The sequence below is a fragment of the Somniosus microcephalus genome, chromosome 4, assembly GCF_052327205.1.
Source record: "Somniosus microcephalus isolate GS21.2 chromosome 4, FLI_Smic_1.0, whole genome shotgun sequence".
NCBI classification, from domain to species: Eukaryota; Metazoa; Chordata; class Chondrichthyes; order Squaliformes; family Somniosidae; genus Somniosus; species Somniosus microcephalus.
The window spans coordinates 333,701,864-333,716,543 of record NC_140990.1 but is presented as its reverse complement, the minus strand read 5'-3'; the positions used below and the strand labels follow the sequence as shown (position 1 = coordinate 333,716,543).

General features: G+C 43.4%; 1 protein-coding gene across 5 annotated transcripts in view; it reads right to left on the bottom strand.

Annotated features, from left to right (window-relative positions):
• ptpn4a (protein tyrosine phosphatase non-receptor type 4a) overlaps positions 1–14,680 on the bottom strand; it is a 264,046-nt gene that overhangs the window by 29,846 nt on the left and 219,520 nt on the right. For all 5 annotated transcript variants that reach the window (XM_085986873.1, XM_085986872.1, XM_085986874.1 and 2 more), the window contains 6 exons: positions 14,562–14,645; positions 12,821–12,877; positions 5,497–5,653; positions 5,141–5,307; positions 3,724–3,814; positions 502–563 (listed from right to left, as the gene is read on the bottom strand). In XM_085986873.1, coding sequence (XP_085842999.1) covers positions 502–563; positions 3,724–3,814; positions 5,141–5,307; positions 5,497–5,653; positions 12,821–12,877; positions 14,562–14,645 — 618 coding nt within the window. The remainder of the gene's footprint in view (positions 1–501; positions 564–3,723; positions 3,815–5,140; positions 5,308–5,496; positions 5,654–12,820; positions 12,878–14,561; positions 14,646–14,680) is intronic.

Here is a 14,680-nt window from a genome sequence, read left to right as displayed (position 1 = left end):
TCCCACAAGGGAATGTTCCTTTATTCCCCTTTCCTTCAACCATCTGTCTAACCTATTTTTAAATGCTGATGTGGATGTTCTCTGCTTCAATCACCAACTCTGGTAGTGCATTCCATAGCCTCGCAACCTTTAAGTATAAAAAAGTTCCTCCTGCTCTCTGTCCAAAATCTCTTACATTTAATCCAGTATCTATGCTGAACTTCAAAAGTGGCGTTACAGATACAAAACAGCAATGACACAGAATTTCAAACTCGCGTCACAACTTTAGCAAGAGCTTTTATATGATTCATGCAGCACTAAGTGGATAATTGCAACATACTGATATATTCCTCAGTGGGCTACCATAGGACTTTTTTTGATCTTTATGGTCAAGTTTTTAAAATCATGTATAATTTATAAATGGGTTGCTTTATTGGCTTTATACATTTTCCATATAGTCTCTTCACACATGGCTGAACATCATGTGGTATACAATTTCAAAAGCACACTTGTGCTACTCACATTTATATAATTTGCATTGATGTAGTCATCCGTGCCCTTTAGAATAACCCGTGTTGCATCATCTGCAAAAAGAACAGGGAGGCTGGTAAATTCACATCATGGGACATTTACGCCTAATGCAGGAAAAGAATCCAACATTGCGATTGGGAAATACAACATGCTTATGCCACAGGCCAGAGGGTTTCACATTACAACAGGATAGGATGTCATGTTAAGGCTACAGGATGCAATCACTCATGGGCAAAAATACAGCATTATGGTATTAAGATTGCTGCAGTTGCAATCCTTGACGGTCAAATAGGCAATATGCTCAATGTAGACTGATTTACAATGTAAAGGTGCACGATATTGCACAGAACATGATGACTTTGCACCACAGAATTCCACTGTTTTTTCTTTCAAGTCACATTGCAATGAATTTCACTGCGGCAAACAGTTTCTAATATTGCACTGGAGCGGAAAAATTATGATCATGGGACTGAATTAAGTTTTTCTACTACAAAAAGATCAATGGAAGCCTAGTTGAAGGAACTTTATGAATGGGGAAAAAATTGGTCAGGGACCAGCGAAATAAATTTATACAAAGTGTGGACATGACCAAATAATAGGAGCAACAAGACAGGCTAGATCAAAGAGCTTAAAGTGACTATAAAGCAGTGGATAGGAATATTGGAAACAGAATATCAAGTACTTAAACAGCAGGTTAAAGAACAATTGTGTGGAGAATGCACAAGTTTTAGCACCTTTTCACATTTAGAATACAAGCAGTTTTTGGGTGGGGAAGAGATAGTGAAAGAGGATGCATAGGAGAGAGAAAAAAATCACAAGGTGCTGTAGCATGATTCCACAGACAGGAACCACAATGTCAAAATACAACTTCACTTCAGCACGTAGGCAATTCATCCTGTAAATTTTCAGAATAACAAATAAAAACTCTTTTTTTCCTGCACGGATTGTATATTCTCTCTGTTCCCGACTACTTTAAGACATATAAATATGTGTATGAAGACTTTTGACCACCGTTCGCCATTTTACAGTTTAAACACAATATTTTCTAACGTCCACTATAGGATTCCTGCAATTCATTTCATTTAACATTAATGGATTAGGAGATATTTCATGGTTAAAACAGCAGTAATATTTAATTTCTGAAGTTACATTCAACTTAGAAAAACAGAATAGCACCTTAACTTGTTTCAGTTCAATTTTAAAATTGTATGTATTTTGCAGTTATTTTGCAAAATGCACTTTTATTTCCAATCAGTATTTATGTTAGTTTTTTGTTCCAATGCATGCTCTTAATTGAACACCACTAAATTGGGGAGTATAGTTAATACTGAAGAAGAGCAAGACAAAATGGCATTAATAAATTTGCAGAATGGACATGTAAATGGCAAATTGATTCAAATATAGATAAGTGTAAGATGGTGGATTTTGGTAGGAGGAATAAGGAGGTCACATACTCCTTGGAAAATAAGTCTAAATGGGGTAGAGGAGCAAAGGGATCTAGAGGTACAGATTCACAAATTAAAAGTAGCAACCCTGGTTAACAAGGCCATAACATTGCAAACAATGCACTGGGGTTCTTTTGTAGAGGAATAGAATTGAAAAGCAGAGAAGTTGTGTTAAACTTGTATAAAACCTTGGTTAGATCACACTTCAGAGTACTGTGCACAGTTCTGGTCTCCATATTACATTACAAAAAGGATATAGAGGCATTGGAGAAGGTGCAAAAAAAATTCACACTGATGATACCAGAACTGAGGTTATAACGATCAGGAAAGACTGAACAGGCCGAGGTTCTTTTCTCTAGAAAAGAGAAGACTGAGAGGTGGCCTGATAGACGTCTTTAATATTATGAAAGGGTTTTATAGGGTAGAGGTATCGAAGATATTTCCACTCTTAGGAGAAACCAGAACTGGGGGCCATAAATATAAGATAGTCACTAATAAATCCAATAGGGGATTCAGGAGAAACTTCTTTATCCAGAGTGATTAGAATGCGGAACTTGCTACCACAGCGAGTAGTTGAGCTAAATAGCATAGATGCATTTAAGGGGAAGCTAGGTAAATACCTAAGGGAGAAAGGAATACAAGGATATGCAGTTTTGGTCACCGTTTTGAGGAAGGATGTTCTTGCCATGGAAGGAGTTCAGCGAAGATTCACCAGACTGATACCTGGGATGGCAGGAATGACGTAGGAGGAGAGATTGGGTCGATTGGGCTTGTACTTGCTGGAGTTTAGAAGAATGAGGGGGGATCTCATTGAAACTTATAAAATTCTAACAGGACTGGACAGACTAGATGCAGGAAGGATGTTCCCAATGGCCTGGGGGGGGGGGGGGGGGGGGTCCAGAACCAGGGGGTCACAGTCTAAGGATAAGGGGTAAGCCATTTAGGACAGAGATGAGGAATTTCTTCACCCAGAGTGTGGTGAACCTGTGGAATTCTCTACCACAGAAGGCAGTTGAGGCCAATTCATTAAATATATTCAAGAAGGAGTTAGATATATTTCTTAAGGCTAAAGGGATCAAGGGATATGGGGAGAAAGCAGGGACAGGGTACTGAATTTGGATGATAAGCCATGATCTCATTGAATGGCGGAGCAGGCTCGAGGGGCCGAATGGCCTACTCCTGCTCCTATCTTCTATGTTTCTATGATAGCGTTAGATGAAGTAGGGTGGGAGGAGGCTCACGTGGAGCATAAACACCAGGATAGACCAGTTGGGCCGAATTGTCTGTTTCTGTGCTGTAAATTCTGTGAGATTCATTGAATTATAGAATCAGAAACTATCACAAGTAAGAGATGGACCAATTTTTCTAAACTAAGGTGTGCGCTACGAAATACTAATCCCAAACAAGAACGAAATACTGGAAAACAGCTTTGTTCACTCAAATTTAATAACATTTCACACTGCAAATGGGGTAGTGTAACTTTAGTTAATAGAACACACAAAGTACGTCATGAAACACTTGTACTTGGGAGAATGAGTGTCCCTTACGTAAATCATGCTGGGATCAGAAATTCTGCAAGATTTTTGATGAGGTTAACAGACATGATTCAGAACAGAAGTCCTTTGTGTTCCTTGGAGATTACAAAATAAACACAGATTGTGGTACAATTCCCAAACAGAAAGGCTTCGCTGTCGTAAGATCTTGCTGATTATAAATTCCTCGGCTGCACTGATGGCATAAAATGAAAATTAAAGCAAACTTTACTTACAAGGTGAGATGTCTCTGTATCTGTTTTTGGAAATATTGAGAGGTAACTTGGCACATGACATTGTCATACCAGGCTTTTTTCTATACAGTTGCTAAGAGGAAAAAAAGAACAGTTTTACCTTCAGCGAAGATGACATAGGAACACAGGAATTGCTAGACGAAAAAAGATCAAGGTCCATCTAGTTCGCCTTCTACCATCATGATCCAGCGATAATGGAGTTGTTGACTAATCATACAAGTAGCTATTTGTACATGCTAACTTTAAATTACAATCCGCTTCATTGTTTCAAAAATACAATGCTTATTTGGACTCAAACATGTATATTTAGTTTTCAATAGCTTTGGTAAACATTTATTCCAATTCAACTCTGTTTCAATGCAATGAGCTCATCTCATTCAACTCCCCAGTGAATGAAATGTTCAGTGTATACTCCTTAAATTGCTTTCTAAACCAGTTTAAAAAAAATATTCTCCCCTTTTTTGTCCCCCTCCCCTCATTTCAAACATCTTGAAGTTCTGCATTTTCCGAAGTGATGACCTCTGGATGAGATATTATGGTCCAGTCTGCCTGTTCAGGTGGATGCTAAAGATCCCATGGTACAATTTGAAGAACAGAAGATTCTCCTGGTGTTTCTCTTTCAGCCAATGCCACCATAAAAATGGATTAAGTTGGGACATTGTTGCTCCAGAATGGATGCTGCATTTGTTTACATAAAAACCAGTCATTACAGTCCAAAAAAGTAATTAATTGGGAGAAATGCTACAAGAAATTGAGTGATAAGGCACTACATAACTATTTTCTTTCCGGGTACTGGCCACTGATGTAACTCAGCTGCAATTGTGACATGGAGCCAAGGAACTGTTCCTTTTTTCACCCATTTGCTGGATGTACATACCTCCTATAAAGTAACATATAGGTCTTGTATAATAATGAGTATTGTGGTCAGATTTTGATTAGTGAATACCGTGTTACTTGCTCAATGCTGTATTATTTATACAGGTAAATGCATGTCTGAAAAATGATACTTATGTACAGGAAACTTTCGATTTACCGGCACCTAAATAACCGGAAATCTCGGTTAACCGGCAAAATTCAGGAGTAGGTTCAGGTAAGTTTCATTACTTGCCTTCCTCAATCTGTTGCTGTGCAAGGGTGTGGCTGCAGCTGTTGCTAAGCTACAGAGACGCTTGGAGCTTGTGGCCATTGTTCTGAACCTGTTGCTAAGCAACAGGGTTTGGGTTTGTTGCTTTATACGGAGCTCTCAGCTCCGTATCTTTTACTATAGCTTTCGGTTATCCGGAATTGTTGATGAACCGGCACCACGTCGGTCCCGGATAAAAAAAAGTTTCCTGTATACTCTGATTAAATTATGCACTTTCATGCTGTTAACAAAAATACAAGATAATAAGATACTCACATCAAACTGTGCAAGAATAGTTCCGGTCTCCAGACCATCTCGTAAATGTATCATTGACTCTCTTAAGGCATCATCATCCTGGTGGGTCACATCCAGAGGAGATTTCTCTGGAATGTACTGAAAATCAGGTTCACTTTCTGCCTTCTCTTCTACAACATCATAAACAGCTTGAGAAGACAAAAAAAGTTCACACAATTGTATAATGAACTTAAAAGGAATGCAATATACCACAAATCAGGAAATTGGGTTAGATAGTTCAGTTACACATGCTAGATACAAAAAAGCTTTTGAGCTTGAATAATAGTTACTTTGCTATTTACAAAGCATCAATATCACTTTTGAAGACCCATACTTACCATTGGGACGAACTAATAGTATTAATTCTTCAGAGCGAATCTCGCAGCTGGCTTTGATGAACATGACAACCTGGTCGTGCGTGTACTCTGATATGTCCCTACCATTGATCAGTACAACCTGATCACCTTCATTGAGTCGTGGAACGCAAGTGTCAGCCTACACATTAAGAGATAACAGAAGATGTCTTAAACCTTTACAGCCATTTAAATCAGTTTTAAAATTGCTGTATTCTACAGTGAAAACATGGTGTCACACTATCTAATTTAAAGTTACATAAGTTTTATAGCATAGGTTAATTTTAGCAACACCTATGCATTCATGCAATGGCACTCAGTTCTTGCAAAATTACTGAACCAGAATCCAGTGCTGGATTCTTCAGCTCCTACCTAGAGGGGAAAAAACAAATATAGACCATCACTGGGTATTAACATTACACCTAAAAATATGAATATTTGCTCAAATTCTCAGATAGCAAAAAAAACTTGTGTTTATATACCACTTTCAAATCTTCCAAGATGTTCCAAAGCACTTCATAGCTAATGAGTAACTTTTGAAGTGCAGACACTTTTATAGGCAAATGTAGCAGCCAATTTGCCCCCAGTGAAGATCCCACAAACAGCAGTGAGATGAATGACCCGATAGGCAGTTAGGTGGTATTGAATGAGGGATAAATGTTGGCTAAAACATCAGAACTCTCTGCTCTTCGTTGTAAAACGGGATCTTTCAAGTCCACCTGAAAAGGCAGACATATCCTTTTCAAATCTCATCTGAAACACAGTAACTCTGACAATACAACACAGCCTCAGTACTGCACTGAAGTGTTGCTCAAGTCCTGGCAATGTGGCTTAAACATGCAACCTAATGTTGTCCCTGGATACGCCGATGAGCCATGATATCCTATATATTACAGTCCACAAGGGTTACTGACACTATTAATTCCTTTGTGTCCAACTTAAAAAATGTAGTGTTAGTCTGAACGCCCACTAGCACCAAACCCTCAAGGTTGAACACCTGCGGAAGTGAAACTTCACTTCTCTGGCCTTTTACACATTCCACTCGCTTCTCGCAGCTTGACATTCAGCAAATAAAAATTACTTAACGTCAAATTTTTCATAAGTTATTGAAGTAGGTAGATGAAAAGGTAGAAATCTTCCTAAGCGGCAAGAGGTTTTGTTAAATGGGGCAAGATGCTACGTAATCATTCATGCTTATAGATGAGGTGTATTAAAAATTTGTTTATGGGATCAGGGCGTCGCTGGCATCGCCAGCATTTATTGCCCATCTCTAGTTGCCCTGGAGAAGGTGGTGGTGAGCTGCCTTCTTGAACCGCTGCAGTCCGTGTGGTGAAGTTACTCCCACAGTGCTGTTGGGGAGGAAGTTCCAGGACTTTGACCCAGCGACGATGAAGGAACGGTGATATAGTTCCAAGTCAGGATGGTGTGTGACTTGGAGGGGAACTTGGAGGTGGTGGTGTTCCCATGCGCCTGCTGCCCTTGTCCTTCTAGGTGGAAGGGGTCGTGGGTTTGGGAGGTGCTGCCGAAGAAGCCTTGGCGAGTTGCTGCAGTGCATCCTGTAGATGGTACACACTGCACCCACGGTACGCCGGTGGTGGAGGGAGTGAATGTTTAAGGTGGTGGATGGGGTGCCAATCAAGCGGGCTGCTTTGTCCTGGATGGTGTCGAGCTTCTTGAGTGTTGCTGGAGCTGCACTCATCCAGGCAAGTGGAGAGTATTCCATCACACTCCTTACTTGTGCCTTGTAGATGGTGGAAAGGCTTTGGGGAGTCAGGAGGTGAGACACTCGCCACAGAATACCTAGCCTCTGACCTGCTCTTGTTGCCACAGTATTTATGTGGCTGGTCCAGTTAAGTTTCTGGTTAATGGTGACCCCCCAGGATGTTGATACAGGAAACTCTCTTTTATCCGGCATGGACGGGACCGACGTGGTGCCGGTTCATCAAAAATTCCGGATAACCGAACGCTATAGTAAAAGATACGGAGCCGAGAGCTCCGTATAAAGCAACAAACCCTGTTGCAGGTTCAGAATAATGGCCACAAGTTGCAAGCGTCTCTGTAGCTGAGCAACAGCTGCAGCCACACCCTTGCACAGCAACACATGGAGGAAGGCAAGTAATAAAAGTTACCTGAACCTACTCCTGAATTTTGCCAGTTAACCAACATTTCCGGTTATTTAGGGGCCGGTTAATCGAAAGTTTCCTGTAGTGGGGGGTTCGGCAATGGTAATGCCATTGAATGTCAAGGGGAGGTGGTTAGACTCTCGCTTGTTGGAGATAGTCATTGCCTGGCACTTCTGTGACGCGAATGTTACCTGCCACTTAGCCCAAGCCTGAACGTCGTCCAGGTCTTGTTGCATGCGGGCATGGACTGCTTCATTATCTGTAGAGTTGTGAATGGCGCTGAACACTGCAGTCATCAGCAAAAAAACCCATTTCTGACCTTATGTTGGAGGGAAGGTCATTGATGAAGCAGCTGAAGATGGTTGGGCCTAAGACACTGCCCTGAGGAACTCCTGCAGCAATGTCCTGGGGCTGTGATGATTGACCTTCAACCACCACAACCATCTTCATTTGAGCTAGGTATGACTCCAGCCAGTGGAGAGTTTCCCCCTGATTCCCACTGACTTCAGTTTTACTAGGGCTCCTTGATGCCAGACTCGGTCAAATGCTGCCTTGATGTCAAGGGCAGTCACTCTCACCTCACCTCTGGAATTCAGCTCCTTTGTCCATGTTTGGACCAAGGCTGTAATGAGGTCGTGAGCAGAGTGGTCTCGGCAGAACCCAAACTGGGCATCAGTGAGCAGGCTATTGGTGAGTAAGTGCCGCTTGATCGCACTGTCGATGACACCTTCCATCACTTTCCTGATGATTGAGAGTAGACTGATGGGGCGGTAATTGGCCGGGTTGGATTTGTCCTGCTTTTTGTGGACAGGACCTACCTGGACAGTTTTCCACATTGTTGGATAGATGCCAGTGTTGTAGCTGTACTGGAACAGCTTGGCTAGAGGCGTGGCTAGTTCTGGAGCACAAGTCTTCAGCACGATAGCCGGGATGTTGTCGGGGCCCATAGCCTTTGCTGTATCCAGTGTGCTCAGCCGTTTCTTGATATCACGTGGAGTGAATCAAATTGGTTGAAGACTGGCTTCTGTGAAGGTGGGGACCTCAGGAGGAGGCCGATATGGATCATCCCCTCGGGCACTTCTGGCTGAAGTTGGTTGCAAATGCTTCAGCCTTGTCTTTTGCACACACGTGCTGTGCTCCATCATCATTGAGGATGGGGATATTCTTGGAGCCTCTTCCTCCCGTTAGTTGTTTAATGATCCACCACCATTCACGACTGGATGTGGCAGGACTGCAGAGCTTTGGATCTGATCCGTTGACTATGGGATCGCTTAGCCCTGTCTATAGCATGCTGCTTCTCCTTTTTAGCGTGCATGTAGTCCTGTTCCCAGGTTGGCACCTCATTTTTAGGTACGCCTGGTGCTGCTCTTTTACACTCATTGTTGAACCAGGCTTGGTCCCCTGGCTTGGTGGTAATGGTAGAATGAGGGATATGCCGGGCCATGAGGTTACAGATTGTGGTGGAATACAATTCTGCTGCTGCTGATGGCCCACAGCACCTCATGGATGCCCAGTTTTGAGCTGCTAGATCTGTTCTGAATCTATCCCATTTAGCACGGTGGTAGTGCCACACAACACGATGGAGGGCATTCTCTGTGAAGACGGGTCACTGCTGTCATGGACAGATGCCATGGTGTGGAGATGCCGGTGTTGGACTGGGGTGGACAAATGTAAGAAATCACACAACACCAGGTTATAGTCCAACAGCTTTATTTGAAATCACAAGCTTTCGGAGCGCTGCTCCTTCGTCAGGTGAAGTGGAGAGATGCATAAAGACACAGCTTATATAGTGAGAGAATCATGTCAGATGTTTACAGGTAATCTTTCTAACTGCCATTTATCATACCTCGGCAGAGAGATAATCACAGCAATCAAAGGTGTAAATGGTGTCCAAACAGGTCAGTCAGGAAAATATTACATCAAAGAGCAATGAGGTGGGGTCACAAGGGGTCAAATGTTGCAGATGCTGGGGTCTGTATGAAAAACAAAAAAAAGACAAAAAACATTTTTTTTGCTGGAAATCACAGCAGGTCCGGCCGCATCTGTGTGGAGAGAACAAGCCAACGACGACTCGAGTCTGGATGACCCTACGTCAGGTGGGGTTACATGTAGCGTGACATGAATCCAAGATCCCAGTTCAGGCCGTCCTCATGGGTGCGGAACTTGGCTATCAGTTTCTGCTCGATGATTTTGCGTTGTCGTGTCTCTCGCAGGCCGCCTTGGAGAATGCTTACCCGAAGATCGGAGGCTGAATGTCCTTGACTGCTGAAGTGTTCCCCGACTGGGAGGGAACACTCCTGCCTGGCGATTGTTGCGCGGTGTCCGTTCATCCGTTGTCGCAGTGTCTGCATGGTCTCGCCGATGTACCATGCTCCGGGGCATCCTTTCCTGCAACGTATGAGGTAGACAACGTTGGCCGAGTCACATGAGTGAGTATGTACCATGTACCTGGTGGGCGGTGTCCTCACGTGTGATGATGGTATCTGTGTTGATGATCTGGCATGTCTTGCAGAGGTTGCTGTGGCAGGGTTGTGTGGTGTCGTGGTCGCTGTTCTCCTGTAAGTTGGGTAATTTGCTGCGAACGATGGTCTGTTTGAGGTTAGGCGGCTGTTTGAAGGCGAGTAGTGGAGGCGTGGGGATGGCCTTAGCGAGGTGTTCATCGTCATTGATGACATGGTGAAGGCCGCGAAGGACATGGCGTAGTTTCTCCGCTCTGGGGAAGTACTGGACGACGAAGGGTACTCTGTTGGTTGTGTCCCATGTTTGTCTTCTGAGGAGGTCTATGCGATTTTTCGCTGTGGCCCGTCGGAACTGTCGATCGACGAGTCGAGCGTCATATCCCGTTCTTACGAGGGCGTCTGTAGGTGTCCATCGCGTTCCTCCTCGTCTGAGCAGATCCTGTGTATTCGCAGGGCTTGTCCATAGGGGATGGCTTCTTTAACGTGGTTAGGGTGGAAGCTGGAGAAGTGGAGCATCGTGAGGTAGTCCGTGGGCTTGCGGTAGAGTGAAGTGCCGAGGTGTCCATCTTTGATGGCGGTTCGTGTGTCCAAGAATGAAACCGATTCTGAGGAGTAGTCCATGGTGAGGTTGATGGTGGGATGGAACTTGTTGATGTTATCGTGTAGTCTTTTCAGTGATTCTTCGCCGTGGGTCCATAGGAAGAAAATGTCGTCGATGTATCTGGTATATAGCATTGGTTGGAGGTCCTGTGCAGCAAAGAAGTCTTGCTCGAACTTGTGCATGAAGATGTTGGCGTATTGGGGTGCGAATCTGGTCCCCATGGCTGTTCCGTGTGTTTGGGTAAAGAACTGGTTGTCGAAGGTGAAGACATTATGGTCAAGGATGAAGCGGATGAGTTGTAGGATGGCGTCTGGAGATTGGCTGTTGTTGGTGTTGAGTACTGAGGCTGTCGCAGCGATGCCGTCATCGTGGGGGATACTGGTGTAGAGTGCCGAGACGTCCATCGTGGCGAGGAGTGTTCCTGGTTCGACTGGTCCGTGGGTGCATCTGCGACAGGTAGATTGGTGAGGACAAGTAGGTTTTTCCCCTCGTGTTGGTTCACTCACCACCTGTCGCAGGCCCAGACTGGCAGTTATGCCCTTCAGGACTTGGCCAGCTCGGTCAGTAGTGGTGCTACCAAGCCACTCTTGGTGATGGACATTGAAGTCCCCCATCCAGAGTACATTCTGTGCCCTTGCTTCTTCCAAGTGGTGTTCAACATGGCGGAGTACTGATTCATCAGCTGAGGGAGGGCGGTAGGTGGTAATCAGCAGGAGGTTTCCTTGCCCATGCTCGACCCGAAGCCATGAGAATTCATGGGGTCTGGAGTCAATGTTGAGGACTCCCAGGACTACTCCTTCACGACTGTATACCACTGTGCCACCACTCCTGGTGGGACAGGACATACCCAGGGAGGGTGATGGAGGAGTTTGGGACACTGGTTGAAAGGTATGATTCTGTGAGTATAACTATGTCAGGCTGTTGCTTGACTAGTCTGTGGGACAGCTCTCCCAATTTTGGCACAAGTCCCCAGATGTTGGTGAGGAGGACTTTGCAGGGTTGACTGGGCCGGGTGTGCCGTTGCCGTGGTCGATGCCGGGTGGTCCGTCCGGTTTCATTCTTATTATTTTGTTGTGTAGCGGTCAGTTACAGCGGAGTGACTTGCTAGGCCATTTCAGAGGGCAGTTAAGAGTCAACCACATTGCTGTGGGTCTGGAGTCACATATAGGCCAGACCGGGTAAGGACGGCAGATTTCCTTCCCTAAAGGACATTAGTGAACCAGATGGGTTTTTAACGACAATCCGATAGTTTCATGGTTACCGTTACTGATACTTGTAATTATTCCAGATTTATTTAATTAACTGAATTTAAATTCCCCAGCTGCCGTGGTGGGATTTGAACTCACGTCTCTGGATCATTAGTCCAGGCCTCTGGATTGCTAGCCCAGTGACATTACCACTACGCTACCGTTCCCATGCAGCAGAAAAGTCTCACTCCAGAGTTTCTTCTGAAACCCAGATGCCACAATACACAAGGGAATATTATTGGGCAGGCAGATCTGCACTGTGTTTTTAAGGATCATTAAAGGTTATTTTGGGTTATTTAAAAACCCAGGCTTCTTAAAGGCTCTTTTAGCAACAGAAAGCAGGAGAAAATAGAGGGGGGAAAATTGGACCCCAAAAAACCCGAGTAGATTCAGAGAAAAATCAGCTGTTTTAGATTTTTAATTTTGCTGGCTTTATGGATTGTTTGTCAGTGAAATTAAAGTTATTAATATATAGCTTTTGGTATCAAGACAATGACATTAAAATACAATCCACATTTTCAAAATAGATTGCAATCACGTGAAAATAGAAGGGTTTAATATTCTACAGGGATAAAGAAATGGAGATTTTTTTTTTAAATTTTAAACTGTAGATGTTTTTCTCACTTTGTGCTGTAGGAATAGTCTTACTTATGTATATTTACAAGAGAGTACTGCAGCTTGAGGTGTTAATACAATATCCAGGTCCCTTTAAAAAAAATTCCAAAGCCAGTTTCTTTCCCTTCCAAAGATCAAGTTCAGAACCATTGTATCTGGAACATCTTTGAAAAATCAGTTAATGCCAGTTTTAATGATTCTTACTGTGTCATGCATTGCTGAGAAAATATCACTTCATATAGTACTTTGCAGACAGCTACTCACTGGTGTTCCAGGTGCCACTCGTGATACTATTACTGGCATTTTCTGATCAATACCCCCCTGTAAAAAGGAAACAGAACTGAGTATTACCATAAATAGTAAATTTTTAACATGTGCAAAATAGCATGACTTACGCTAGAACAGGCTCCCAACAGGCAATTAAAATACAAGGTACAACATACTGCTTTAATTAGACCAGGGTTCCCTATTCCAGTAAAAAAAAACTATTGGCACCACCAATACTAGATATCATTACAGGAATGTTCATTTTACATATACCAATTTCTGCTGTCCAAACCAAGCTGATGACAAGCGTTACAAATTTGGGTCTACTGTAGATACATTGTTAGATTGAGTGGCATTAGTCACTCCCAATCAGCAGCATGAGCATCTTACTTTGTATGGGAGTTGACTCTCTCTGCCCTATAACCACTTGTACGATAGTGTAACCTGGGGGTGTAACAATAATAACCCCATGTGGCCTGAATCAGATATCGGTGTTTTTCCACATGTGTATTTGTTCCATCTCTCTGAAGGCAGACTGAGCAAACATTTAGAGAGACAAAGCCAGATACAAATTGTTAAGCTATTTTATTTCACAGCAAAATGTATATACAGAATAGCTATTATGACTGGACTCATTCAATTCAATCCGTATAACTCATTTTCACGTAATATAAGATAAAACACCCTTCTAGCTCACATCAGCGGTCGTCTTACACGGACTATCCCTTTCCCGAGCATTTGTCAGAGGCTGAACCAGACTGTTCGCAACCTTGGTGTTATTTTTGAACTGAAATGAGCTTCCGGCCACATATCTGCACCATAACGAAGACCGCCTATTTCCACCTCCGTAACATCGCCCAACTCGCCCCTGCCTCAGCTCATCTGCTGCTGAAACCCTCATACATGCCTTTGTACCTCTACACTTGACTATTCCAATGCACTCCTGGCTGACCGCCCACGTTCTACCCTACGTACACTTGAGGTCATCCAAACCTCTGCTGCCCGTGTCCTAACTCGCACCAAGTCCCGTTTACTCATCACCCCTGTGCTCGCTGACCTACATTGGTTCCCGGTTAAGTAATGCCTCCATTTTAAAATTCTCATCCTGGTTTTCAAATCCCTCTCTGGGCTCGCCCCTCCCGATCTCTAATCTCCTCCAGCCCACAACTCCCCACCCACATATCTACACTCTAATTCTGGCCTCCCCAATTTTAATCGCTCCACCATTGGTGGCCGTACCTTCAGCTACCAAGGCCCTACAGCTCTGGAACTCCCTCCCTAAACCTCGCCGCCTCTTTACCTCTTTCCTCCTTTAAGACGCTCCTTAAAACCTACCTCTTTGACCAAGCTTTTGGTCATCTGCCCTAATTTCTCCTTATGTGGCCTGGTGTTAATTTTTGTTTTATAATGCGTCTCACTTTTTATCTCCCTCATCAGTTAGGATCAAATGACTTTCCAACACATTGGGTGTGAGGTGTTTACCGTACAGGCTAACAGATTGCTTATTATTTAGTCTCTGTGGAAAACATTTAGTTTTCTGTAACCGCCTTTCATCTAGGTGCCTTTAAAAAACACAAAGCAACTTATCTCCAAATATTTCCTATGGAAAAATGGTCCGAAAAATCCTTAAGTGTGACTAAATTTAATCTTTGCAAAAACATTTCCGTAACAAATTCAGAAGAGTAGATGCACATTCAATTGCATAAGAGAGTTTGTAAATATGAGCAAGATGTCCTACCTTAACATTGAAACCGAATCTCCCATTCTCATCTGCTTTCATCCTGATCAGAACGAGATTGTCATGAGGAACAATACCATTCGGCTGCAGAAAGCAGAAACAGGATATTAAGTCATGTG